Source organism: Sminthopsis crassicaudata, chromosome 5 (assembly GCF_048593235.1).
Source record: "Sminthopsis crassicaudata isolate SCR6 chromosome 5, ASM4859323v1, whole genome shotgun sequence".
In the NCBI taxonomy this organism is placed as follows: Eukaryota; Metazoa; Chordata; class Mammalia; order Dasyuromorphia; family Dasyuridae; genus Sminthopsis; species Sminthopsis crassicaudata.
In genome coordinates, this window is record NC_133621.1 from 219,088,083 (window position 1) to 219,113,445 (window position 25,363).

At 39.3% G+C, this 25,363-nt stretch overlaps 2 protein-coding genes across 5 annotated transcripts; one reads left to right on the forward strand and one right to left on the reverse strand.

The window, feature by feature from the left end:
• On the forward strand, positions 1–22,655 carry STAT2 (signal transducer and activator of transcription 2). 4 transcript variants are annotated; one of them, XM_074270002.1, is made up of 24 exons: positions 1–174; positions 10,864–11,067; positions 11,251–11,401; positions 11,797–11,895; positions 12,080–12,172; positions 12,282–12,360; positions 12,750–12,835; positions 13,062–13,210; positions 14,473–14,625; positions 14,756–14,848; positions 15,574–15,633; positions 15,793–15,813; positions 16,106–16,199; positions 16,560–16,607; positions 16,695–16,778; positions 16,882–16,980; positions 17,101–17,236; positions 17,889–17,944; positions 18,037–18,131; positions 18,467–18,606; positions 18,833–19,015; positions 19,315–19,372; positions 21,474–21,634; positions 21,863–22,655. In XM_074270002.1, the coding sequence occupies exons 2-24, from the start codon at positions 10,937–10,939 to the stop codon at positions 22,006–22,008; spliced, it is 2,415 nt and encodes an 804-aa protein (XP_074126103.1). In that variant the 5' UTR covers positions 1–174; positions 10,864–10,936; the 3' UTR covers positions 22,009–22,655. The 4 variants fall into 4 exon arrangements, with proteins under 4 accessions (XP_074126103.1, XP_074126106.1, XP_074126102.1 ...); XM_074270005.1 differs by having other exon boundaries at positions 19,318–19,372; XM_074270001.1 differs by having other exon boundaries at positions 66–174; positions 10,787–11,067.
• Positions 22,656–23,399: 744 nt separating this feature from the next.
• Positions 23,400–25,363, reverse strand: IL23A (interleukin 23 subunit alpha). The gene is made up of 4 exons (XM_074270009.1): positions 25,088–25,363; positions 24,053–24,154; positions 23,823–23,969; positions 23,400–23,712 (listed from the first exon to the last, which is right to left on the reverse strand). Exons 1-4 carry the CDS (start codon positions 25,250–25,252, stop codon positions 23,545–23,547), a joined length of 582 nt encoding a protein of 193 aa, XP_074126110.1. The 5' UTR covers positions 25,253–25,363; the 3' UTR covers positions 23,400–23,544.

A 25,363-nucleotide genomic window follows, 5' to 3' on the forward strand; every position in this document is an offset into this window, starting at 1 on the left:
GAGGAGAGCGGAGAATCGTTCGCGCGGCCGGAGGGAGGAGAGTTTGGACCGGAATAGCGGTGCAGGGGGAGGAGCCGGGGAGCGAGGGGGAGGGGCTTCCAGTGTTTGTAGTCGATCTGGCCGAGGAGAACCGGGCTGCGGGATCCGGGAGCTAGGCAGAGCGACCCCCGACAGGTAAGGGGGCTGGGAGTGAAGCGTGGCTCCCGGGTATGCGGGCGTAGAGTCTCCGAAGCTGGCGGACGGGCGGCCCCACACAGGAGCGCAGGCGCCCCAGACTTAGCACCAGCAATGAGTTTTGTTACCTAACTCGACCACCCCACCCCTCCCCACGACCCCCCACTCTCCACCCCTCGAGTAGGTCCTTTGACCCCCCCCAACCACGCCCCTTCGTATATTCTGATTTAAATACTCTCCCCAGGTCTTCCTCAATTTCCACTTCCCCATCCCCCATCCCTGGCACCCTAATTCTACCGAGAGAAGTGGGGTCTCACTAGGTGGTGGGCGAGGAAGGCTTAAAACTATATGTAATTTATTAACGTCGCATTTTAGGGAGGAGGGGCGAGGGCGGGACCTCCGGATGTTCGTTCTGAGTAGGACTGACTGCCACTGCTGCGGGAGGTGGGACTACTCACTTCTCACTTTCTCTCATATATATGAGGCTTTTAATAGCAGATAATTTTTTTTCTTGTTATTGATGCACAGTCAGGAAGGAAGGAGAAATACGAATGAACATCAAGCATTTTGCACCAGACTCACAAAAAACAAAACAAAAAACTGAAGTCATGTGGAGTGAAGGCTTTGGCACATTATCTAACTTAGGTGGTAATCCAGATCTCTGGGAATGTACCGTTAAACTTCTTCCAGTACCTGAGTTGGATTTCACTCAGTTCAGTCTAGGGTTTAACCTATAAAATCAGGGTGATTCAGTTAATTTTCACAAATTTCTTGTTTTCTTTCCCCCTAAAATCCTTATATTCTTTCCAATTTTTAATGATCCAAGAGTTAAGTACTCTCCAGAGCATATTTATTACATGGGGGGAAATGTATACATATATAATAATAATATATCCATATTTATTTATACATGTATTATGCACATGTGTACATGCATGTATTGGAATAGTTACACAGGGCAGTATACACATGTGTATTGTCTGGTTGCGTGTGTTTTGTTTGTGCATGCATGTACACATTTATCATGCAGTGTATATACATGTATATATATGTTTGTGTATTTACCTTTAAATGCATAGGTGGATAGAAAGATAGATTTAAACCCCTAAAATCTCAATATTTCCAGAGTCTCTGTCTTTGGTATTTAGCTAGGTATGCACATGATTTTTGCATAAATTTATTCCCTGCTCTACTTCCTCTTTGTCTTCATATCACTTTGGTTTCCCTTCCCCTATTTATTGAAACCCCTCTTATGACCAAGATTAAAAACAGTTCACCAAAACCAGTCCACACAGAAACTGTACAGTATTCTAGCATCATAATACTTCATCTCTTCAATAAAGGGACAGGGCTCTATTTTTTCAGTTCTTTGAAAAGCTCAGTCGTAATTACAGAGCATTCAATTTTCAAAAATTGTCCTTTTACTTTTTAGTCATTGTGCATGTTATATATTTTTCCCTAAGTAAAAGTTTCTCTTATATTAGCTACTTTGATTTCATTTATGCCAAACTTTTCAATTTCATGTAATCAACATTATCTGCTTCATCTTTTGTGATTGTCTCTTTATCTTATTTTAAGAATGTCCTCTCTAGTCATAATTGTGATGCTCCATCCCTTTTCCTCCAAATTTTAACAATATGATTTTAAAATTTTTTCTAACATGCATTTGTAATTCATTGTGGTGTATAGATGCCAGACAGCTATGTGCTTCAGTGAATGTAGTGCTGGGTCTAAAGTGAAAAGACTTGATATGATATAAATAAAGATATGAACTCAGCTATTAGCTAGATGACCTTACACAAGTCACTGAAGCTGTCTAATCCTCAGTCTTATCTTTTAAATGGACATAATAATATTTCTACCTTGCAGGTTTACTGTTAGGTTAAAATGAGATCATATATGTAAAATTCTTTGTAATTTTAAAGCAGTAGGTAAAATGTTAGCTATTATATTGTTGATAAGATCTAAAACTATATTTTTGCTAAGCTGCTTACTCGTTTCCCCAGATTTTTGTCAGTTCTTCTTCCAAGAAGTTTATGTTCTCAGTTCATTGAACATAAAGTTGAGTTTGATTATTTCTGGTTCTTGCTTCATTAATATTTTCCACTGATTGACTTTGCTATGTTTTAGTCAATACCCAATAATTTTGTTAGTTACTATTTTACAATACAATTTTGAAGTCTGAAAGAGCCATCCTACCTTTAGTATCTCTTTTTTTATTTATTTACCCTGAAATTGCAGATATTTGTTCCTCCAGATGAATTTGGTTAATATTTTGTCTAGCTCTTTAAATTATATCCTTGGATAGTTTGGAATAGAGCAATAAATTTACATTATGGTATTATCATTCCTATGATATTGGTCTAGCCTAACCATGGAAAAATGAGTAGTTCTTCAATAATTTTAGCTTTGCTTTAAATAATTATTGATATCTTTTGCATTTGCATTACTTTCATTTCTTAATTTATTACTCTTACCCCTTTAAAATAGCAGCCCATACCTTGTAACAAAGAACACAAAAAAAATAATGAAGAAAAAGTGTAGATCCTCCAATGTTGTCTCCAGAAACTGACGATTGCTCTCTGGTCTAGAGGAGAGACTTCTTCCTCCAGAGAGCCGCCTCAACTCTGACCTAGAACAGAGACTTTCTCTCTCTGGAGTGCCACCCTCTTTTATCCTCCCAGAGAATGGGCGTGGGATAACGCAAGGGCTTCTGGGAAAAATTACTTCAACCAATGAACTTGCTTCTCCTAGGCATGCAAGCTCCTCCCCAAGGAGTTCACAAGTAAAACTCCCAGTAAAGGCCGGAATTAGAGAATTGCCAAGTACTGACTTAGCACTTAGTAAGAACTTATCATTTCATTATCTCATTAGCACTTAGTAAGAACCTAACACTCCAACTAACCAACACACCAGTGAAATCTGTACAATGGAATCAGTATGTACAGTGTTCCATTTTCAAATAGCACCCTGTCTCTGCAAAGATGGAAGAAGGAGCATTTTTTTTGTCTGTAAAATGAAGAGTTGGACCAGATATGTTCTTCTCTCTCTCTCTCTCTCTCTCTCTCTCTCTCTCTCTCTCTCTCTCTCTCTCTCTCTCTCTCTTCTCTCTTTTTTTTTTTTTTTTTTTTTTTTTTTTGAGGCTGGGGTTAAGTGACTTGCCCAGGGTCACACAGCTAGAAAGTGTTAAGTGTCTGAGACCAGATTTGAACTCGAGTCCTGAATTTAGGGCTGGTGCTCTATCCACTGCACCACCTAGCTGCCCCCTTCTTATATCTCTTTTAAAGCTAAACCTGATCCTTATAATTAACCAGTGTTTAATTTATGCACCTATGAATTGTGTTTGTTAATTTTTTACTCATTAGACAGTAATTTTCCATTATATTAATTTATTATAATTTGCTTAACCATTCTTCAATTAAAGAGCTTCTTTGTTTTCAATTCTTTGCCTTCACAAAAAGTGCTACGTAACTCTTGGCATATAATATTCCTGTCTTTTACCTGCTTGACATATGTGCTCAGCAGATACACGCTTGGATTAAAGGATATGGATGTCACTTTTTAAAAAATATTATTCCAAATTGCTTTCTAATATGGTTAGTTCTATTCACCGCCCAATCAATTGTATATTATTAATAGTGTCTGAATTTCTTCAGCCTCTCAAAAAATGTAAACTAGTTTCATATTTTGTTTTCTTTGCCAATTTGCTGAGTGTGGTATAAAATCTCAAAATTTTTAATTTTTGTTACTTTTATTATTAGTGATTTGGAGCAGTTTTTCATATGGTTGTGAATTGTTTGTATTTCTTTTAGAACTGTTTGTCCTTATCCTTTGATCACATCCAATGAGAAATAGTTCTTTATTTTATATTTATGTTAGAGGTACATAGATATCACAATGGATAGAACACTGGCCCTGAAATCAGGAGGAACTGAGTTCAAATGCAACATTCAGACTTACAAGCTGTGAGACCCTGGACTAGTCACTTAATTCCAATTGTCTCTCCAAAAAAAAAAATATATATGTGTGTGTATATGATATTTATGCTAATTTATAGTTTAGTAACTAATTAATTCCTTTGCATTTTAGTTTTGTGAGCATGTGATTGGGATAATAGGTTCAAATAATTTTTTCTTATGTTTTTGAAATTTTGTCTTGTTCATTTCTTATTTTCCTCTTTGAGGATACTTATGTTGTTTTTGTTAATTTTAATCTTTTCAAAGAATTAGCTCTTAGCTTTGTTTCTCATTTCAGTAACCTTATTTTAATTTTACATATTTCTGTAGTTTTCAAGATTTCTTTTGTGCTTTTTTTGGTATTTATTTGTTTACTTTCTAATTTTTAAGATGCATACTAAATTGATTAAACTAAATTGATTTTTGTTTCACTTATGTATGTTTTCAGATACTTTTTTCCCACTGAGGATAATTTTAGATTCATCCCAGAAATGTTGTATTGTTTCATTATTATCATTTTCTTTCACCTAATTACTGTTTCTAGGAATTATTTAGTTGTCTGAATATCATTATTAAGTCTTCATTTTTTTCTCTATCTTTTACTATGACTATTTATATTATATTATGTAAAGGATGTATTTAGTATATCTACTTCTTTATATTCCAATCTTCTCTATGTCCTGGTATGAGGTCCCATGTGGTACTAAAACTGTGTTTATATGTTTATTCTTTAATGTTACTATTCTGAAGATGATACAGATCTTTTCAGATCTATTTTTTCTACAAGTTTGTTCAGCTTCACATTTTCCATTTTATATCTTTTTTCAGTTAAATTTATTCAGCTCAGAAAAAGGAATATTAAAATCTATAACTATTATATAATTATCTAGACCTTTTTTCAATTTAGTTAACTTTTCTTTGGGAATTTAAATGTATATTTGATATATACACATTAAATGCTCATATTAGTTCTTTGATTATGATACCTACAAGTATCTTGTGGTTTCTTTCCTAATCTCTTTTAACATTGTGAGTTTTTATTTTTGTTTTATCTAATAGCAGAATTGGCAACATCTGCTTTTTAAAATATCATGAGAAGCAGCTAGTTGGTACAGTAGATAGAGTACTGTCTCTAGAGTCACAAAAAATAAAATTAAACCCTCAGACATGAGCTAGCTGTAAAACCCTGGGCAAGGCACTTAATATTGCCAGTTTTCTAAACTATAAAATAGGACCAATAACAGCTCCTACCATTGCAGAGTTGTTGTGAGGATCTAATAAAATAGTATTTTAAAAGCAGGTAGCATAGTACTTAGCACATAATCAGTTCTATATAATTATTAGCTATTACTGTATTATCATTACCTTTCATTTATCTCATTTTCATTCTGCATTTTTTTTATGTTCTTCTTGTCTGTGCAAATTATTGGACTTTGTTTAATCCAGATTGTTACACTTTTATTTCATTGGATTGCTTAACTTTAAGGTCATTTATGTTTTCCTCCATTTATTTATTTTTAATTTATTTTATTTTTATCCCTTTTCTCTTTTTGGTGATTAGTTTTTCTTATACTATTTTGATTTTTTTTAAAGTACAGACTCTTCCCTCCCTTTTACTGGAACTATCCTGAATTGTTTGAATTTAAATATATTATATCTTAATTTTTATTTATTTGTTTCTCTTCTTTTAACCCTTCTTCCCCTCAATCTCTCAGCTTCTTCCTTCTGCTCTTAGGATCCTTTTGGCTTATGAATTTATGCCAGGCTTTTATAAGGGCATTTTCTCTTATTATTTTGTGAATCTTTTTTTTTTTTTTTTTGCATTTCCCATTAGCATCAGTTTTTTGGCTTTCTGCTTTCCACTGGGGAAATACTTAAGGCACAAATTAAGTTTATACCTCATACCATATGCCAAGACAACCTCCAAATGAAAGCATGACCTAAAAATAAAAAGTCATATCATAAACAAATTAGTGGCAGGTGTCACTTCTGTACAAGTATCATAAGAAGATGTCCATCCTTATATCTACTCTCTATCTCCACATAATCTTATGTGGCATGTTCCCTTCACAGACCAGGCCCTAACTGCACAGCAAACAGAAAGCAATTACTTAGTGTCTAGGGGAGGGAGAGGGAGGAAAGGAGGGAGAAAAGGAGGGAGAAAAATTTGAATCGCAAGATTCTTCAAGAATGAATGTTGAAAAAAATTTTTACATGTATTTTGAAAATATAAAGCTATTATTAAATATATATCTATAAGTACTTTACATTGTTTAGCCATTTCCTTTATTTTTCTTTATTTCTCCTGAATAATGTGTTTGTGTTTCAAAGATTCTACCTACCTAGCTTTCAGATTTAAAGAAAAGGTAAGAATTCATAATGAAACAAATTATAAAGAAGATAATGAAATAAAATGCACAATATTGATCTAAAAGTTTTTGCATAAACAAATCTAATGTAGTAAATTTTAAAAGAGAATTATTTAGGAGAATAGCAAGTGCCCAAGGTAAAAATTAGCACTGCTTTGTTCCTTTTAAGAGGGATTCTGCTGGATATTTTTTCATCTGTTGAACTCTCACATCATTTACTGTAATGCCATAAGGCTCTTTAGCCCCATACTTCCTCTTTGCCACTTTCAATATGTAGACCTTATAGGAGAAATTCGTAGATAACATAGTAAGAGGCTGTCAAGGGAAGTGTTATATAAAATTATGAGCTCATTGAGGGCAGAGTCTATACCCATTTTAAAAAATGACATTCAGTCATATGGCTTTTTATCTTTTTTTAGTGATAAATTTCATTTTAACACCACAAATCTAAAAATGTAAACTAAACCAAAATATGCTCCTCAAAAGAAGTAAGCATATTTTGTAGATACTTGTGTATATTTGTATTGTTCCTGTAGAGTGTAAGCTTCTTGAGGTCAGGAACTGTACTTTTTTTGTTTTTGAGTCTCCATCACCTAGCACAGTACCTTATATTTAGCTGATGTTTAATAAATTTCAACAATGAAATTTATGAATTGTTTGAATTGAATAATACATTAGTATCTGCTCCTATGTACTTTTTACCATGTGCTTTTCAGATATTTTATTATTATTTTTGCTTTTATTTAGTTTACTTTTATGACAAAGAAAAATAATTAAGCAAAAACACTCCCCAAGAGTAACTACATCTGACAATGCATATAACATTTCACCCTAGGAGTCTCCTTCATCTCTGCGAGAGGTTGGAAGTATCTTTCATTACCCAAACTCGATTCATAACCATTGTTGATTATTACATAGAATTCAACTTCTTCTCTTTTTGTTATATTTTTGTCTCTGATTATTCCATTGTGTCAGCAGTTCATGGAAATTTTTCCATGTGTATCTGAATAACTCATTCCTCATTTTCTTCTGTGTAGTACTATCCTATTTTAGTCATAGATTTAAAATCAGAAGGGATCTTAGAAGTCCTTGACTCCAAGTGGATCAGGAAACTGAGATACTTGACACTGAGTGGTTCAGTGATCTGCCCCGGGTCACACAACTAGAAAAATGTCTGCCTTGTCATTCAGACTTAGACCTTCTTGGTTCCAAATCCAGCACTCTTTCCGTTATGACACCTGGCTGTCCTGGGCCCAGTTTCTTTAGCCATTCTCTAGTTGCTGAGCACCTTTGTAATTTCCAGTTCTTTGCTACCAGGAAAAAGTGCTACCAGGAATATTTTCTCTTGTTTTAGTTTTTGTTTCTATCTTTGACCTTCATGGATTATGTGCTCTATAGTGAAATTTCTGGGTCAGAGGTATATGGAGACTCAAAGACAAAAACAGTACAGCTCCTGACCTCAAGGAGCTTACCCTTTACAAGGACATATATACAAATATCTATAAAACATGCCTAGGGGAGTATATTTTGGTTTAGTTTGCATTTTAGGTTTTGGTGTCAAAATAAAATTTATCACTGAAAAAAGATAAAAAGTCATATGATTGAATGTCATTTTTTAAAATGGGCATAGACTACTCTCAATTTCTTGAATAATCCTAAATCAATATCATATAGTTGAATTAGTTTCTAGAGCCACGAACAATGTATTAGTATACTTATCTTCCCCTAGCTCCTCAAATACTGACATATCTGCTTTTTTTCCTCTTTTATATGCCTTCCCATATGTTTAAAATTCTTCTTATTCTTTGTTCTTTACAGTACAACAATATTCCATCACATTGTCATTCCACAATTTAGTAAGCCATTACCAGGTTGTTGAGTAGTTTGCAATTTTCTGCCATTAAAATAGTGGTATTATAAATATATTTTTTAAAGATAATGCTTTTCATACTGTCAGTAATAATCCTAGTGAGAGTACTACACTAAAGGTTATGGACATTTTTGTAAGTTTGCATAATTTCATATTGTTTTCTATTCATGTATACATGGAAGCACATCATTCCTAGGAATTTGTGATCTCTAAAGGGAAGGGTCAGGCTCTTTTGTCTCCAGCTCTTTATATCTCTACCCCAAAATTTCAAAGGAATCATTTAGAGATTAGGTTTGCTCATATCTAAAAATCTCTTTAAAGCAAGGAATAGAAAGGGGAATGTACATTGTAAATCAGATATAGGACAGCTATTTACTTCTTTCAACCAGAATAAATCCAGAAAATAGAAAAGGTCCAAACAAGCGTGTCTTAATAAAAATTTAAACAAGGAGTTTTTTAAACAAGCAGTATTTTATAATTAGTTATGCTTTCCCTGGAAGTTGAAACTTAAAATATCAAAACCTGTATTGCAGTACTCCCCATCAGTTGTTCCTATTCCCCATCTCCAACCTTCACCTCTTCAAGGAAGTGAGGGAGAATCATTTCCTCATTTTTTTTCTCTAACGCCATTATAGTTTACAGAGTACTGGCCTTATTTTCTTTTCCTTTACCTTACTACACTTCTTGTGTGTGTGTGTGTGTAATTTCCATGGTTCTGCTTGCTTCACTCTGCATCGATGCCTATAATTTTTGTCATATTTCTCTAAATTTCTTTAATTAATTTCTTATGATATAAAGATAATTTGTTATATTCAGGTATCCACTTGGTTTCTAGTTCTTTGCTAATAAAAAAAAGTGCTTAAAAAAGTGGATATTGTGTTTTTTACATAAGCCTTTTTTTTTTCTTTTCTATCTTTAAACTCATTGGAGTATACATTCTATTTTGAGGACTCAGGGAAATAAGGCTCAGGAAGGTCATATTAAGAGGCACACTTCCATCAATTGGGGAATGGCTGAATAAGTTATGATATATGAAAGTAATGGAATATTATTGTTTTATAAAAAATGATGAGCAAGCTGATTATAGAAATGCCTGGAAAGATATACACAAATTGATGCTGAGTGAAACAAGCAGAACTAAGAATATATTGTACACAGTAACAGCAAAATTGTGCAGTGATCAACAATGAAAAACTTGGTTCTTCTCAGTAGTTCAGTGATCCAAGACAATCCTAATAAACTTTGAATGGAAAATGCCTATGCATCCAGAGAGAGAACTATGGAGATTGAATGTAAATTAACACATGCCATGTTCACTTTTTTTTCCTTTTTTTTTTTTCCTCATAGTTTTTCTCTTTTGTTCTAATTTTTTTTCTCCTAACATGATTCATAAAGAAATATGTATTTTAAAAAAGAGGCACAATCAAGGTCCCATAGTACCCCATAACTCAGGTCTTCACTCCCAGATTGGGACATTGTCTGTCTACACTACTGAGCAGGTATCCCCTTGGGAGGTGCCAGTTAAACTGCATGCATGGCACCTATTAGTGTTTATACAAAAGCAATTAGAAAGCAAGCAGAAGGTTAGGCACTGGTCATGAGCCTGCTGCAGACAAGTGAGACTGAAGCATGACAAAATGAACAAGCCCTCATCTTGCTGATCTTACATACTATATAGTTAGATATGTTATACAACTAGATCTGTGTTTTGGAGTCAGTTTAGAAAGTGGCATTTTCTAGTTACCCACCGTTAGTGCCAGGCCTCTCTTCTGCTTCCAGCTCTGTAAAGAGCTGATTGTAGACCGTGGAATGCATTTGCTCCTGAGTACTGTGGGAACCAGATAAAAATGTAATTGGAAATTATTTAATAAAATATAAAAATACAGGGATTCTTACATACATTTTAGTAGCCTGTTTGTAATTTTACTTTGATATCACTGATCTAGTCTAACGTTTTGGTTTTACAGATGAAAAAAACTGAGAGGTGCCAAATTCTGAAATGACTTATTTCATAGTTCTTAGTAGTTATAGCTCTTAAGTCATAAAAGAAGGATTCAAATTCAGACTCCTGATCCCAATTCCATGGTATTTTCTATAATACCACATTATATCCTTGAAACTCTGTTACCTCATCTATAAAATGAGAATTCTCTGACTATCCATCACTCAAGATTGCTATGAAGGAAGAGTTCTATAAACCATAAAACACTATATATATGTGTATAATATATATAGACTTATATTGTTTCTATAACAGGAATGTATTTGTTTTTGTTTTTTTAATTAATTTTATAATTATAAATTTTTTTGACAGTATATATGCATGAGTAATTTTTTTATAACATTATCCCTTGTATTCATTTTTCCAAATTTTCTCCTCCCTCCCTCTACTCCCTAATCTCATACATTTTAAACAGGAATATATTTGGCCAGAAGAGATCTTACTGTTCTTCTGAGTTTGAGCCAGATCCATCTAAACTATAAAAATTTACAGTGTGCCTGGAGCTGACCCTGCAGATTCACACTTGGATAATCTTTGTGCTGTGGCCTCTCGTGTCTAATCCTGGATGGCCAACTGGGAGATTCTGCAAGGGCTAGACCAGCCCTTCCAAGAGCAGCTACATGAACTTTATTCAAAGAGTCTCTTGCCTATGGACGTACGGAAACACCTAGCATCCTGGATTGAGGACCAAAACTGGTAAGGCTCATGAATGGCCCTCTGCTCTTGAGCTCCCAGAAACTTGAGGCATATGGGAATAGTGAGAGAGAGGTCTTAGGAGAGTAGGAAAAAAACAAACAAACCAACAAACAAACATTCAAAGGCCTCTAGATTGTGACCCTTACAAAGATGCTAATCTTTTTCTCTATCTTGTCTGCCTAGGTACCAAGCAATCACGAGTCCTGACACGTCTCATGCTTATCTGCTCTTCCATCATCTCCTAGATCAACTGGGCTCCCAGTCTAATAGCTATAGTCAGGATTCTGACCTGCTACTGCAGCATAACTTAAGAAAGTTCTGCCGGGATATTCAGGTCCTAAATATGGGAGGGTGGAAGGGGCGGAGGGGTCACTGAGCAGAAAAAGGCAAAGGATAGAGCAGGTCAGGGCTTCTTAAATTGTTTCCATTTGTGATCCCTTTTCATTTGCGAAATTTTTACATGACCCTAACTATATAGGTATGTAACCTAGGTATATAGGTATACAAATCAAACATTTATTGATGATGTCATAATTTCACTTCCATATTCAGTTACATGACCCCATAATGAGGTCACAGCCCACAATTTAAGAAGCTTTGGAATATAGAATAGGTCCCAGCTTTAGGAAACACTGAAGGATGGCAGTAGGAGACAGGCTGAGGATTTGGGGCAGGAGGCACTGAGAGTGCCTGTGAAGGAGTCATTGTGTTCCTCTCATCCCTATTTAGGCTTTGTACCAGGATAATCCCACCCAGCTGGCTGGACTAATTTATAATTTGCTGCTCGAGGAAAAAAATATCCTGAACCAGGCTCAGAGGATCCAGCAGGTAAGGAAAATTCTCTTAGTTGTAGTGGACCTGTGTTGGGTGAGGAAAGAATGGGTGTGATAGGAAGGCCTTTTTATTGTCCATGGAGAGACCATATCCATCACATGTCCCTCAACCCCACTAAGGTAATTGGACTACAAGCACTGGACCTGTGACCAGATATGTTCATAGTTCCTTCTTTCAGGACCATGCGGACCCGAGTCCTGAAGTGCCCATGGAGACAAGGCAGCAGCAGGAAATTGAGTCTCGGATTCAGGAATTGAAGGATATGATGCAGGTAGTAGGGGCCAGAGGAGGGGTGGACAGGGCTTCCCACTGACCTACCATGTCAGTCCCTATTTTCCCTTCCCCATCTCAGTTTTGTTCACCCCTCCCACTCTCTGCAGAAACTGGTTAAGGACGTTAACTACCTGAGTGACCTACAGGACGTTTTCTCTTTTCGGTATAAGACACAAAACACCTCAGGTACAGTTCAGGCTGAGTGATTCTGAGGAAGGATGCTTATGCTTGGAGGCTACTGAAGGAAATGGAAGAAGTGGAGGAAGGATGAGGTGGTGGTGGGGGGAATCATCCAGTAGTATCTTGAGATGGCCAGCTGCCCAGGGAATCAATGGGGAGAGGATGTTGGAGGAATCTCTTAGAGGACTAGGTAGGTTCAAGGAGACTTACAAGATTAGAGTGGGAGGGGTTTGGGTTGGTGTTCCCTTACCATTTCTCCAGAACTGCTGTCCTACATGATACTTTGCATAATTTACCGGGACATCAGTCATCTCCCAAGACTAGGACAAGTTAGGGAAGAAAACCAGGGGTCTGAACTTTGATTCTGATCCCTGCTTCTTGTCTCTGCTGCCCAGTGAAGACATCTTCCATGAATTCTAACCAGACCAGGCAACAACAGCTCCTGCAGGAAACACTCAATGAGCTGGACCGAAAAAGGAAGGTGGGAGGCAGAAGGAAAGGGAGTGGGTATTGTGGAAGCAAAGAGGGAGAGTTGGGGGGCTTGGAGGTGGAGCCAGTCTGGTACTTAATAGGTAAAACAAAGTGCAACCTATTCTACCACCCTGGTTTCTTGGACCATGACGTGATGCTGTAACCTGGGCAGGCTATAATGGAAGTGGGACAGTGGATATTGGTTGAGGTTAAGACTTCATGCTTCTTGATTTTAGGAAGTGTTGGATGCCTCCAGAGCAGTATGGGGCCGATGTGCCACTCTGATTGAGCTCCTACTGCAGGAGCTAAAGGAGTGGAAAGATCGGCAACAAAAGGCCTGCATTGGGGCCCCCCTGGACCAAAGCTTGGATCAATTAGAGAGTTGGTAAAATAACCTTTCCTGCCTCTCCCCCAGTGACTCTTGGTAGCCTCACCTTCTAAAAGTGATCCTAACTCCCCACTTAACTCTAATCCTTCCCAGCAGCCTCATCTTGGCTAGACTAGGATTTTTTTTTCCTATTCATATAGAATAGTTTTTTTTTTTTTTTGTGACAGAATAGTACTCCATAGATTTAAATAACAAAATTTGTGAACCCATTCTCTAATTATTGATTCTAAGTGTTTTGTTTTTTACCAACTTGAACACAAAGCAACTATAAGGTTTTTGTTTTATTTTGGTACAAATTGGTGAAAGATCTATTAATAACATCCTTAGGGTATAGCCATAATGACTCTTAACTGCCAGGTTTCTTTTCAAAAAGCCAACACCATGTTATGTATGCCTCTTACCATAGCCCAGACAGTGCTGAATATTGCTATTTTTAACTGTTTGTTAACTTAATGGTCATGATTGGGTAATTCAGAATTGCTTACATGTGCATTTCTCTGATTATTGGAGGGTTTGAACAGTTTTTTTTTGTTTTTTTTTTTAAATTAATTTTATAATTATAAATTTTCTTTGACAGTACATATGCATGAGTAATTTTTTATATATTATCCCTTGTATTCATTTTTCCAAATTTTCCCCTCCCTCCCTTTGCTCCCTCCCTTAGATAGCAGACAATCCCATATATATTAAATGTGTTACAGTATTACCTAGGTACAATATATGTGTGTAAATCCAATTTTCTTGTTGAACATTAAGAATTGGATTCCGGGGGCAGCTAGGTGGCACAGTGGATAGAGCACCAGTCCTCAAGAGGACCCGAGTTCAAATCTGATCTCAGACACTTAACACTTCGTAGCTGTGTGACCCTGGGCAAGTCACTTAACCCCAGCCTCAGGGGGGGGAAAAAATTGATTCTGAAGGTATAAGTAACCTGGGTAGAAAGACAGTAGTGCTAATAGTTTACATTCAATTCCCAGTGTGGGTTTGAACAGTTTTTTGGAAGATGCTCATTGGTATTTCTTGTTTAGGGAAATGACTTCTTCACATCCTTTGAAATCACACCTTTATTTCCCTAGAATCTACCCTTTCCATTGGGAGTCGCAGATTTACCCACAACCAAGTTGCTTTTTCTCTGATTTGTCTTATTTTTAGATCTTCAGGGCAACTGAAGGAGAGCTATTTAGAGTTGAGATGAAGGGAAGGACTTCCATAGGTCTGGCCATCTCATCCATTCGCTCTTTCCCCATTTCCCCCACCAGGTTCACAGCTGGAGCAAAGATACTGTTCCAGCTAAAGCAACAATTGAAGGAACTTGAGAATTTTAGTAACTTAATCACTTATGAGAATGATCCTCTGAAAACCAAGCTGCCATTAGAGGGGGTCACAGAATTGCTACAGCTTCTGCTCCACAGGTACCAGATGAAAGACGTCCATGGGATATTGGGGAAAAGAAGGAGGCCTTTGGGGAGGAAGAGCAGGGAAAGCTTGGTCCTTAGGAGACTGTCATAAATTCAACAGTTCCCTTCCTTTCCCTGCCCTCAGTGCTTTTGTAGTGGAATCTCAACCTTACATGCTTCTGCCTATCAAACGACCGCTTGTCCTCAAAACTGGAAATAAGTTTTCTGTTCAAACACGGTCAGTATCACGGATTCCTAGATTCCCTCTTCCTCCTACCTTGCACGGAATCCTCTTTCCCTTGTGTTGAATGAATGTCTTACTTTTTAATTTAAGAGAAGTTTCTATTCTCCCTCTGCCTTTCTCTCCCCTTCATTCCTTTCCTCTCAGTTTCATTTTAAGAAATATTTAAAAGACTATTGTGTGTCAAGATTGTCCTGGGTGCTGAGAATATGTATAGATATAACATGGGTTCTGCCTTCAAGAACTTTGTAATCTAACAAAGAGAAAGATAAATAGCAACCATAAGGGGAGACTAAGATGAATAAAAAGGAAAGAATCAAGTTTGAGAAAGGAATAAAGCGGGTGGATAAAGGAGGTACCCGCTATCTGATGGGTCTTGAAGAAAAGGAAGGAATGCCTTCAAAAGATGGAGGTTGGGCTGAGATGTGAAGCCCATTACAGACATAGGCAAAAGTGAGAGCAGCCCAGACTGGGGAAGAACCAGGATCATAACTGGAGCTAGATGGTTTCTAAGAAGGCCTCTAGTTTAGGTGAGGTCCTTGTAGAGTTAGAAAGGATTGGCCCCAGTAGTACAGGTGGAAACAGTAATGTTAGATTCAAATCCAAAGTAATTCTCTCCTCACTACTTTATCTTCTCATTCTTGCTACTCACTCCTGATCCTCCAAGCACTGGATCAGCCCCAGAGGCCAAGGCTGACCAGCCCTCTCCTTTCCTCTTGCAGGCTCTTGGTGAGGCTGCAGGATTCAAATGAGCCCCTGACTGTACATGTCTCCATTGACAAGTGAGTCGGGGAGAGGAATGTGTATGTATAAGGAAACTTGGGGTGGAGGGTAGTTAGGGAGGAAGGGTGGAAATATGGGCACTGGGAGGATTACCCCTTTCCAAGAAGAGGTTCTGGTTCTGGAGGCTGCCCCATTAACCCTCTCGTCTTGTTTCGCAGGAATGCACCTCAAATAAAAGGGTAAGAACCCGGGGACTCATGGTAGAACGGGCTGTGACAAGGACAAAAGAGAATAAGTTTGTCTTGTATCCTCTGGGATTGTAGAGGAGGGCTGGGCTTGGGCAAGGTCAGATTTCTTCCTGGAACTTATTTTGGAAATGGGAACCCAAAGGCAAGTTCACCTGTGTCTTTGATGCCATCTGATCTTTCAGTTTAGATTATTGTGAGAATTTTTTTGTAAACCTGGAAAAAAAAACCATATAAATGCCAGTTATTGATGCTGTTGGTTTTATTATTGTTTCACTTGGAGTAGTTTTCGAATATTCAACATCCTGACCTCAGAACGGAAAACTTTGACACCAGAGAAGGGGAAAAGCCAAGGCTTGATCTGGGACTTCCACTGCCTGGTAAGTAGAGTCATGCCATCTCTTTGACACAGGTAAAGGGGAGAAATTTGGGAATGGGAGACAACGTGGTGTAGTGGCCTGAGTGCTGGATAAAACCTGAGAGGCGGCTTTCAATCCTACTTCACTTATTACCCCGCTAACTTAGGAGGTAGGGTGGGGATGGAAGTCATTTAAATATTTTCTTGAAGCTATTTCCTCATCTCTAAAGAGGATAGTAATACCTCCCTCTCAGGTTTGCTGTGAAGCTCAAATGAGGTCATGTCTATAAAATTCTTTGTAAACCATAACATGCTACATATATAGAAGCAGCGTGAAGAGACCCTGTTCTAACACCTCCCCCTCTTCTCTTTCTGTTCATAGACTCTGAAGGAACAGAAAACAGGTGGCTCTGGGAAGGGCAGCCGCGAGGTGAGGTCAGGGCAAATTGGCAGGGAAGGGGATGGGACTGTTGGCGGCAGCCAGCAGGTTCTGGTGACCATCAATCTGATTCTTTAGGGACTGCTTGTTGTGACTGAGGAACTTCACATCATTAACTTCAGCGTCAAATACTCCTACCAGGGGCTGAAGTTGGAGTTAGAGGTAAAGAAGAGACAGGGGCCCTCCCCTTTGGGAGGGAGCACCAAGCACCAGCTTCCTGCTGGTTGCTATCCAACAACAATCCTCCCCAATATTTTCCTCTTAGACCAGTAGTCTTCCTGTGGTGATCATCTCCAACATCAACCAGCTTCCCAGTGCTTGGGCTTCTGTGCTCTGGTTTAATCTGCTCAGCCCTGAACCCCAGGTGAGAGATGGGGAAGAGCCTCTCCAGTGAGAGGGAGGATGAATTGTGTCAGGGAGGGGTGGAGATGGTGGGCAGCACAGGAGCCTTTGAACCGGGCTGTCCTTCCCATCTTGTCTCTAGAACCAGCAGTTCTTTTCCAGTCCCCCCAAGGCTCCATGGACAGTGCTGGGCCCAGCCCTCAGCTGGCAGTTCTCTTCTTGTACCGGCCGAGGCCTTGACCAAGAGCAGCTCAATATGTTGAAGAAAAAGCTATTTGGTACAGATGGTTTCCATTCCCTCGATGAATCCCCTTGGCTTCCCCTCTTCTTCAGCTTCCCCTAATCCCAATCTAGTTCCTTTCACCTTCTGTCTCTGTGTTGCTGTCCCTTTCCTCACCCTCCTAGCTACAACCACAGAATACAGGCCTACCTTGTCCCCTGACAATGTGCTGAACAAGTGACTATCCGACTTTGGGCTGGAAAACTCCCAGTAAGGAGGACCTCTCTCTCCTGACAGCCTATTCCATTCCATTCTTGGATGGTTCCTAGCTCTGCCCTCTGAGGCTAAGCAGAGCAAATCCAAGTTATAAGGCCCCTTGCCTTAGGCTTCTCTGGGCCAATTGCCCAGTAATTTTTTTTCCTCTGAGGCAGTGGGGCCTAAATGACTTGCACAGAATCACACAACTAGGAAGTGTTGTCTGAGGCTAGATTTGGACTCAGGAGCTCCTGATTTCTGGGCCTGCGCTCTATCCGTTGCACCACCAAGCTGCCCCCAGGATTTAGTTCTGTGACTTTGTGTGCATCAGTCTCTACTTGCCACCCCACTCCCTTCTGAAGGTCTCACAGCTTGTTAATGTTCTCTTAAAAATGCAGTATTTCAGAACTGAGCCCAGCGTCCCTTCTGTCCCTCTCTGGCTTTCTGTCCTTCAGGGCAAGAACATAAGAAAGAGTCTCAGTTGTTGGTGTCCTGGCCTGCCTTCTCCAAGGTAAAGAATGCTTTCAAACCGTAGAATTGCTCCTTTCTATGGGGTCCATCCCCATCCTCTGAGGTGTTTCTCCTTCCTTGCCTCTCCTTTAGCATGACAGCCCTCCTGGGAAGCTGCCTTTCTGGACATGGCTGGACAAGATCCTGGACCTGGTGGACAGCCACCTGAAGGATATCTGGAAAGATGGGTATGTTAAGGACACCAGGCCTTGCCTGCCAGCAGTCTGGGTCCTGAGGGTGGGTTTGGGGCTCCCCCTTGTGGCCACAGACGCCATGGGAAGGACCAACATCTCAGCGTCCTGTTTGCAAAGCACTTTACCTACAGTGAGTGTCAGGTTTGAGCTGCTGTGACACGGAGATGCAGTATCCTTCGGTTTGTAGATGAGGAAAGGGGGTTACAAAGTCAGATGAGCTGTTCTGGAGCTTCAAAGAAGAAATACATAGCTGGGTCTCTTCCAGCTCTCACAGGTAGCTCTCAGGGTCCAGCTATCACCCACTGCCTCCTTTTCACCCTATATCACAGGCACATCAAGGGCTTTGTGACCCGTGCCCAGGCACTTCGGCTGCTGAAGAAGAGTTTGCCAGGAACCTTTTTGCTGCGATTCAGTGAGACTTCCCTAGAGGGGGGCATCACTTGTTCGTGGGTGGAGCATCAGGATGATGGTAAAACTGCCCTTCCTGAGTCCCCTTCCTTACCTAGATTTGACCCTGACTTTGGCCTCTGACCCCTGCATCTCTGGCCACCCTGACTATTTGGGATTGAGGAGTGGGAGAGTAGTCAGAGCCTTAGAGGAGAAGGGGTTGACTTTTCCTTCCTCTCAAGCCTCATTTACCCCTTACATCTTCTGATGTTTTCTCTCTCTCTCCTCCTTCCCCCAACACTCACCAGACAAGGTGATTCTCCGATCAGTACAGCCCTATACTAAAGAAATTCTGCAGTTACTCCCGATTACAGAAATCATACGGAATTACCAGTTAGTGGCAGAGGAGAATGTACCTGAGAACCCTCTATGCTTCCTTTACCCTGGTATACCCCGGGATAAAGCTTTTGGGCCCTATTACCGTGAGAAAGGTAAGAACGTGGAATCTTAGAGCTCAAGGAGTCCTGTGAGAAATTGTATAATAATCTTTAATGAGTAATTATAAAATTAATTAAAAAAAAATTTTTTTTAAAATAATAATCTTTGATGAGAACACTGATTTAGGGGGAGACTTGCATGATTTGGGCAGGGCCTTCCATTGAGGGACCAGATTGGGTAGTATGGCGAGGAGGGCAGAAGGAGGGGCCCCAGGCTTTGATTTCTATTCATTAATCTTCTTGATCGTTCTTTCCTCCTAATTATATGCGGACTATATTTCTTCCTACCACAGTAGATCTCACGAAACACAGGAAATATTTAAGTCGAGAACTCATTGTAATATCCAACAGGTGAGATGCAACTTTTTTTCACTCTTTCCTAAGCTGCCATGCATTCTTCACCAGCCGTGTCAAGCTTTCTCAGCCTTCCTTTACTCTTTCCTGCTCCCTCAGATATTTCCTCCTTTTTTCCTCATCATATTATTCTTCACCTGCTTCTCTCTTCTCCCTTTTCTGTTAATTTGCTTTCTTTTCCTGTTCCTAAACTATTTGTAAACTTTCGGAACAAAAGAAATTCAACCTCTTCCTTATTCTTTATACTCTTCTCTTAAAAGAATCCCCTTCTTTCTGCTCATACAAGCACTACCTCCATCCAGGCCCTTCTCCCCTATGGCTGGACTTCTTGTAGGAACATTCACATTGGTTTCCTTGCCTCAAGCCTCTCTTCATTCAGACTTGTCTCCCCACACTGTTGCCAAAGTGATTGTCCTAAAGCTTGAGTCTGATCCTGTCACCACTTCAGTAACTGTCACTACTTCTCCATTGCCTCCAGGAGCAAATAGAAATTCCTCTTTTTGGCATGTAAAGCTCTTCACAACTTAGCCCTTTCCTTCCCAATCCTTTAACACATTCTAGGGTGCAGCCATACTGCTTTACTTGCTATTCTTCATGTGATTTAGTCTTTCCCTCATACCTGGAAGGTTTCTTCAGCCTCCAGTTCCTAGATCCTAGGGCTTCCTTTAAAACTCGGCTTAAGTCCCACTTCTCCCAAACAGACTTTCCTGGACCCTACTGCTGCTGATACCTTTCTCTATCAGGCCAACTTACTTTATTTTTTTTAATTTTTTAAATTAATTTTATAATTATAACTTTTTTTTGACAGTACATATGCATAGGTAATTTTTTTACAACATTATCCCTTGTATTCCCTTCTGTTCCAAATTTCCCCTCCTTCCCTCCACCCCCTCCCCTAGATGACAGGCATTCCCATACATATTAAATATGTTATAGTATCCTAGATACAATATATGTGTGCAGAACCGAATTTTGTTGTTGTTGTAGTTGCAAAGGAAGAATTGGATTCAGAAGGTAAAAATAACCTGGGAAGAAAAACAAAAAAATGCAAACAGTTTACACTCATTTCCCAGTGTTCCTTCTCTGGGTGTAGCTGATTCTGTTCATTGATCAATTGGAACTGAATTAGCTCTTCTCTTTGTCGAAGATATCCACTTCCATCAGAATACATCCTCATACAGTATTGTTGTTGAAGTGTATAATGATCTCCTAGTTCTGCTCATTTCACTCAGCATCAGTTGATGTAAGTCTCTCCAAGACTCTCTATATTCATCCTGTTGATCATTTCTTACAGAGCAATAATATTCTATAACATTCATATACCATAATTTACCCAACCATTTTTCAATTGATGGGCATCTGTTCATTTTCCAGTTTCTAGCCACTACAAAAAGGGCTGCCACAAACATTTTGGCACACACAGGTCCTTTTCCCTTCTTTAGTATTTCTTTGGGATATAAGTCCAGTAGTAGCAATGCTGGATCAAAGGGTATGCACAGTTTGATAACTTTCTGGGCATAGTTCCAGATTGCTCTCCAGAATGGTTGGATTCTTTCACAACTCTACTGTATTAGCGTCCCAGTTTTCCCACATCCCCTCCAACATTCATTATTATTTTTTCCTGTCATCTTAGCCAATCTGACAGGTGTGTAGTGGTATCTCAGAGTTGTCTTAATTTGCATTTCTCTGATCAATAGTGATTTGGAACACTCATATGAGTGGAAATTGTTTCAATTTCATCATCTGAAAATTATCTGTTCATATCCTTTGACCATTTATCAATTGGAGAATGGCTTGATTTCTTATAAATTAGAGTCAATTTTCTGTATATTTTCGAGATGAGGTATCAGGGTAACTTTCAACCACTCTAGCTTTATTTTATATTTACTGATTTACGTACCTCTGAATGTAAACTTCTTGAAGGTTAGCACTGCCTTTTTTTTTTTTTTTCTTGGAATTTCCTGCACTCAGAACAATGCTTGGCATATTATTAGCATCTAATAATTGCATATTGATTAATTGATTGACATTACACACACATACACACACAAGTAACTAAGTCTTATCACTTTGTCCCTTTCTTGGTTTGTGCATTTAGGCAAGTCAACGAGGTGCAGTCACCCTTTCAGTTGTCAGAACTGGAAGAGCTGGACTTGAATCAGGAGTTGCTTCCAGAGTTGAAGGAAGAGCCTGAGCTTCCCTTTGACTTGCAGAACCTAGGAAAGGACCTGATAACTCTAAATATGAATGATATTGAAGGTAGGTGAGGACTGATGAGGATTTACCTAGCACCCATGAGCTATGCAAATGATACCTAAAATCTAACAAGAGTATAAATTTTTTATTCCATTCTGAGAAAGAGTACTTTTTTTTTTTCTTTCAGCTCAAGCCAAAGTGACCCTTTCAGTCTTTCTATATTTAATCGCTGTTGGAGTGGCAGCTTTCTGACTGAGCCTTTCACCTAATTTATCTTTCTGTACTTCCTAGCTCTGAATAATGAACTGACCTGTGATGCTGTCCTGCTCAAAGATGACCCGGTGTTACCTATCCTGCCTCCTGGAGATGAGGCCCCTTTCTCTGTGAGCCACTTTTTAATGGATGGACCCTCTACTTATGATTTTCCTAATTATTAGGAATAAAATTTCTATCCCTTTCCTTTGTTTGGTAGAGATCAATAGCCTGGTTTTTGTTTGTTTGGGGGGAAGGGAGATAGAATTAGGAAAAGGAAGAAACAAAGTTTCACAGTTTCCTTTTCTCCCATGCCCAGTATCAAATTGTTGCTTTCTTCCCTGTGAAATGCTGTATACCCAGTTTTTCTTTGTAAAGGATGAGCATTGTCTGCCTTATTTTACTCTGTGAGGCTCTCTACCAAAATGGGAGTGGAGTGATTAGACCCAATAATGACTTGGTTCTCTAGTCATTTGAAGTTTACAAAGCACTTTTCTCATTAACAGTAGCCACTCTGTGAAGCAAGTAGAAGTCCTACTGTATTCATTTTACAGATAGGAATTTATCTGTGGTCATGCAGCTCTGTGAACTCAACCCCAGAATTCCTGATTCTGTTGTGTGCTCTTCCTGTGCTGCTTTTCTATCTTGTATTTGCTCTTGTTACCCCTGGAAAAAAGTCTCACATGTGCACTTTGATAGCTGGAACCATTTACTACAGATGACTAAGGCTTTGATAACAAATAATGTTGGCAGCCAAGCAGGTTTTGATATTATGATGGTTATCCAGTGTAAGAGCAAAGCCAATATAATAAACTATGTTCTTTTACAGCTATCTTGTTATTTTTCTTCTTTCCCATTTCTGGACAGTGGGGAGGTGGTGCTGAGGAGGAGGAGGAAAAAGTTGGCAACAATAGTGAAAGAGAGGGAAGAAAGCACCCACTAACCCTTCCCTTATCCCCAAGATTTCAGCTTCCCTAGGGCGATAAAATCCCCTTCAGCGGGGGCCTCAGTGTCCTGTAAGGGAGAATCCCATTGGTTTTTTAAGGGAATTTACCCTCATGTCCCCAGAACCTCCTATAAGTTCCAAACTGAACTCTTAATATTCATTCTCTTAATGATTCAAACTCCTTTCATTTAGTGATTCTCAATCACTAAATCTTGGGCTGAGAAATTAAGGATAGAGGCAATTGCAGAGCATACAGTTAAGAAGCCCCATCTTCTATTATTTTTATCTCCTTGATCTACGTGCTAATGTTAGCATCTACTAGGTGATATTCCTAAGAGAAATGATAGGATTTATCTTGAAGCCTGAAAGACCTTAGAAAACTAATTAATACTTTCTCTTTCTCTAATCGCCTAAAAGCTGGAAGGATGAATCAAAGGAGGGACATAATTTTCCATTTATGTTCCATCTTTCTCTTTTTCATTAGCCCTCACACCTGAGAAGCAGATTCAATTTGTATATAAATAAGTTTTTATTGAAGAAAATTCATATTAGTATAAATATCATAAATATCTCCCCCCCACAACTCTTGTGAGGATAAATAATTTTTCCTAATAAATATCTGTTGGCCCAGCCATTCACGCTGCAGTGTTGGTAGTTGTCAATATTCATGATGCTTTATCAGTAGTCGAAGCATGCAATTCATCATTACTTGGATTTTCCCATGTAGTGAAGGTCTGTTTTAATCCATGTTAATCCTTTGATATTTGAGGTAGTATTAATCCATTCCTTTGGGGCTCAAAGTGGCTGCCCCATGGGTGAAAACTCGTGCAGCAATGGCAGCAAAGGCTCTAAGTCTCTGTAAGATCTTGGGGCGCAGGAGAAGACGCTGCCATGGCTCACTGGGGCTAGGAACATGCTGTTTCTTCCAGGTATGGTCCTTGGGCTGTTGGGATACAGAGAAACCTGACCCTCAAATCTCAGCCCCCTAACTTCTATCTGCATTTCCTGAGGGCCACTTTATACCAACCCCAGACCCATTCTTCATTCCCATACCTGTAAGAGCTGGCTGAGGCCCAGCAGAGAGGAATGGAGTTGTCTCACAGGACCATCCTGGAGCAGAGAAGGTTCCCCCTTAAAAATCTCTGAGTTCAGCAAGTGACCATAGAAAATTAAGCCTCGATGGATCTGCTGCAAACAGAGCTGAAAGGAGGAAAGCTGGTGAGAAAAGGGGGATTCACCCAGCTCCTCAACCCTCTTCACAAGCCTGATTGTGTCCCAAATACCTGGCTGTTGTTAGTGAGACTCTGATGATCACAGCCATCACCACATTGTATGCGGGGCACGTCATCCACAGCTTCTCCAGTGCTTTCTTCTCTTGGCAGCTCCTAAAGTGGGGTTAGGTGGGAAGCAACACATAAAGTTTTAAACTCAGCTGGGTCTTCCCATTCCCCACTCTGCTTGGCCCAGATTCTTAATCAAAACTCATCTGCCCAGCTCCTCTTCTTCTCAAGGTTTATTTTAGAGCCTGTCTTCTCTGATTCCACTTTGCTGATTCATAGTTGCTAGCTTGCATCCTTCTTTCCCTCCTTGCATCATCATTTATATGGCTAATATAATCTAGCGAACATGATGTGGCAGAGAACAAAACCCAGAACTGAAATAAGTTAGAAAAGTTTATTAAGTCATCGTGCAGTGACAAAGAGCCAGAAAAAGGGGTGGCCCACTCCCTCCTCGCATAACTTATACATTATATAGGATTTACACAAAGGAACAAGGAAACAGTAGCCAATTGGCCAGCACTGAAGACAGATGGGTTTCTTGAGATGTATAGCAAGGGATTAACTTTTCCCATTCTTTGCATAAATCTTCGGATTGAATTGGGTTTCTGGGGAGTACAACCTAGGTTCTAAGTTAAGCATTAAAACAAATCTGGTCGCTATGCAAAAGATCTTTTTTCTCAGCCACACGTTTGAAGGGGAGGACAGGTGAGGTTCAAAGTAAGTCATAAAGTTTTCCCACAACTGTTAGACTCTTAAACGCCAAGGTTGTTTTTTGTTTTGTTTTGTTAGGTTTTTTTTTGTGGGGGGAGAGGGATAGAGTCATTATTTTGTGTCTTATAGAATATATTATTTACCCAGCATATGATGGATACTTAAATGGTTTCAGAGCTAAAATGAATCCCCAGTCCACTGGGTAAGCATAGCTTCAGGCTAAACCTTTCTAGCTTTCCTTGCCTTAACACCCATCATGTATTTTTCCTCCTACCCTAGTGCAAGAGGAAGAATCCTATGCTTTATGCTAGAAAGGGAGCCACTTACCAGATTTCCCATCTGAGGGTGAATGCCCCAGGCCAAAGCAGTAACATTCTGAGACAGCTCCTGACACAGGTCCCAGGCCACATTTCTTCCACTAAACACTGCCCGGCCTTCAGTGGTCCGCAGCAGTAGCAGCAGCAGTAGCAGCATCCTGAGCCCAGACTTCATCTCCCTGGTTAGCAGTTGGTTCTGCAGCTGCTTCTAGACCTCCCACACTGCTGTGTGACCAGTTCCGACTTTCTGTTTTATTCTTTTCGAATTCTCTGCCTCCTTTTCTCT

Coding starts and splice junctions, on each gene's coding strand:
- STAT2 (XM_074270002.1), top strand. CDS start 10,937: ATGGCCAACTGGGAGATTCTGCAAGGGCTAGACCAGCCCTTCCAAGAG. Junction 12,173..12,281: donor AATTGAAGGATATGATGCAG/GTAGTAGGGGCC, acceptor CACTCTCTGCAG/AAACTGGTTAAGGACGTTAA. Junction 15,814..16,105: donor AATGCACCTCAAATAAAAGG/GTAAGAACCCGG, acceptor CACTTGGAGTAG/TTTTCGAATATTCAACATCC.
- IL23A (XM_074270009.1), bottom strand. CDS start 25,252: ATGAAGTCTGGGCTCAGGATGCTGCTACTGCTGCTGCTACTGCTGCGG. Junction 23,970..24,052: donor GTCTCACTAACAACAGCCAG/GTATTTGGGACA, acceptor TCCTCCTTTCAG/CTCTGTTTGCAGCAGATCCA. Junction 23,713..23,822: donor GCCTCAGCCAGCTCTTACAG/GTATGGGAATGA, acceptor GTATCCCAACAG/CCCAAGGACCATACCTGGAA.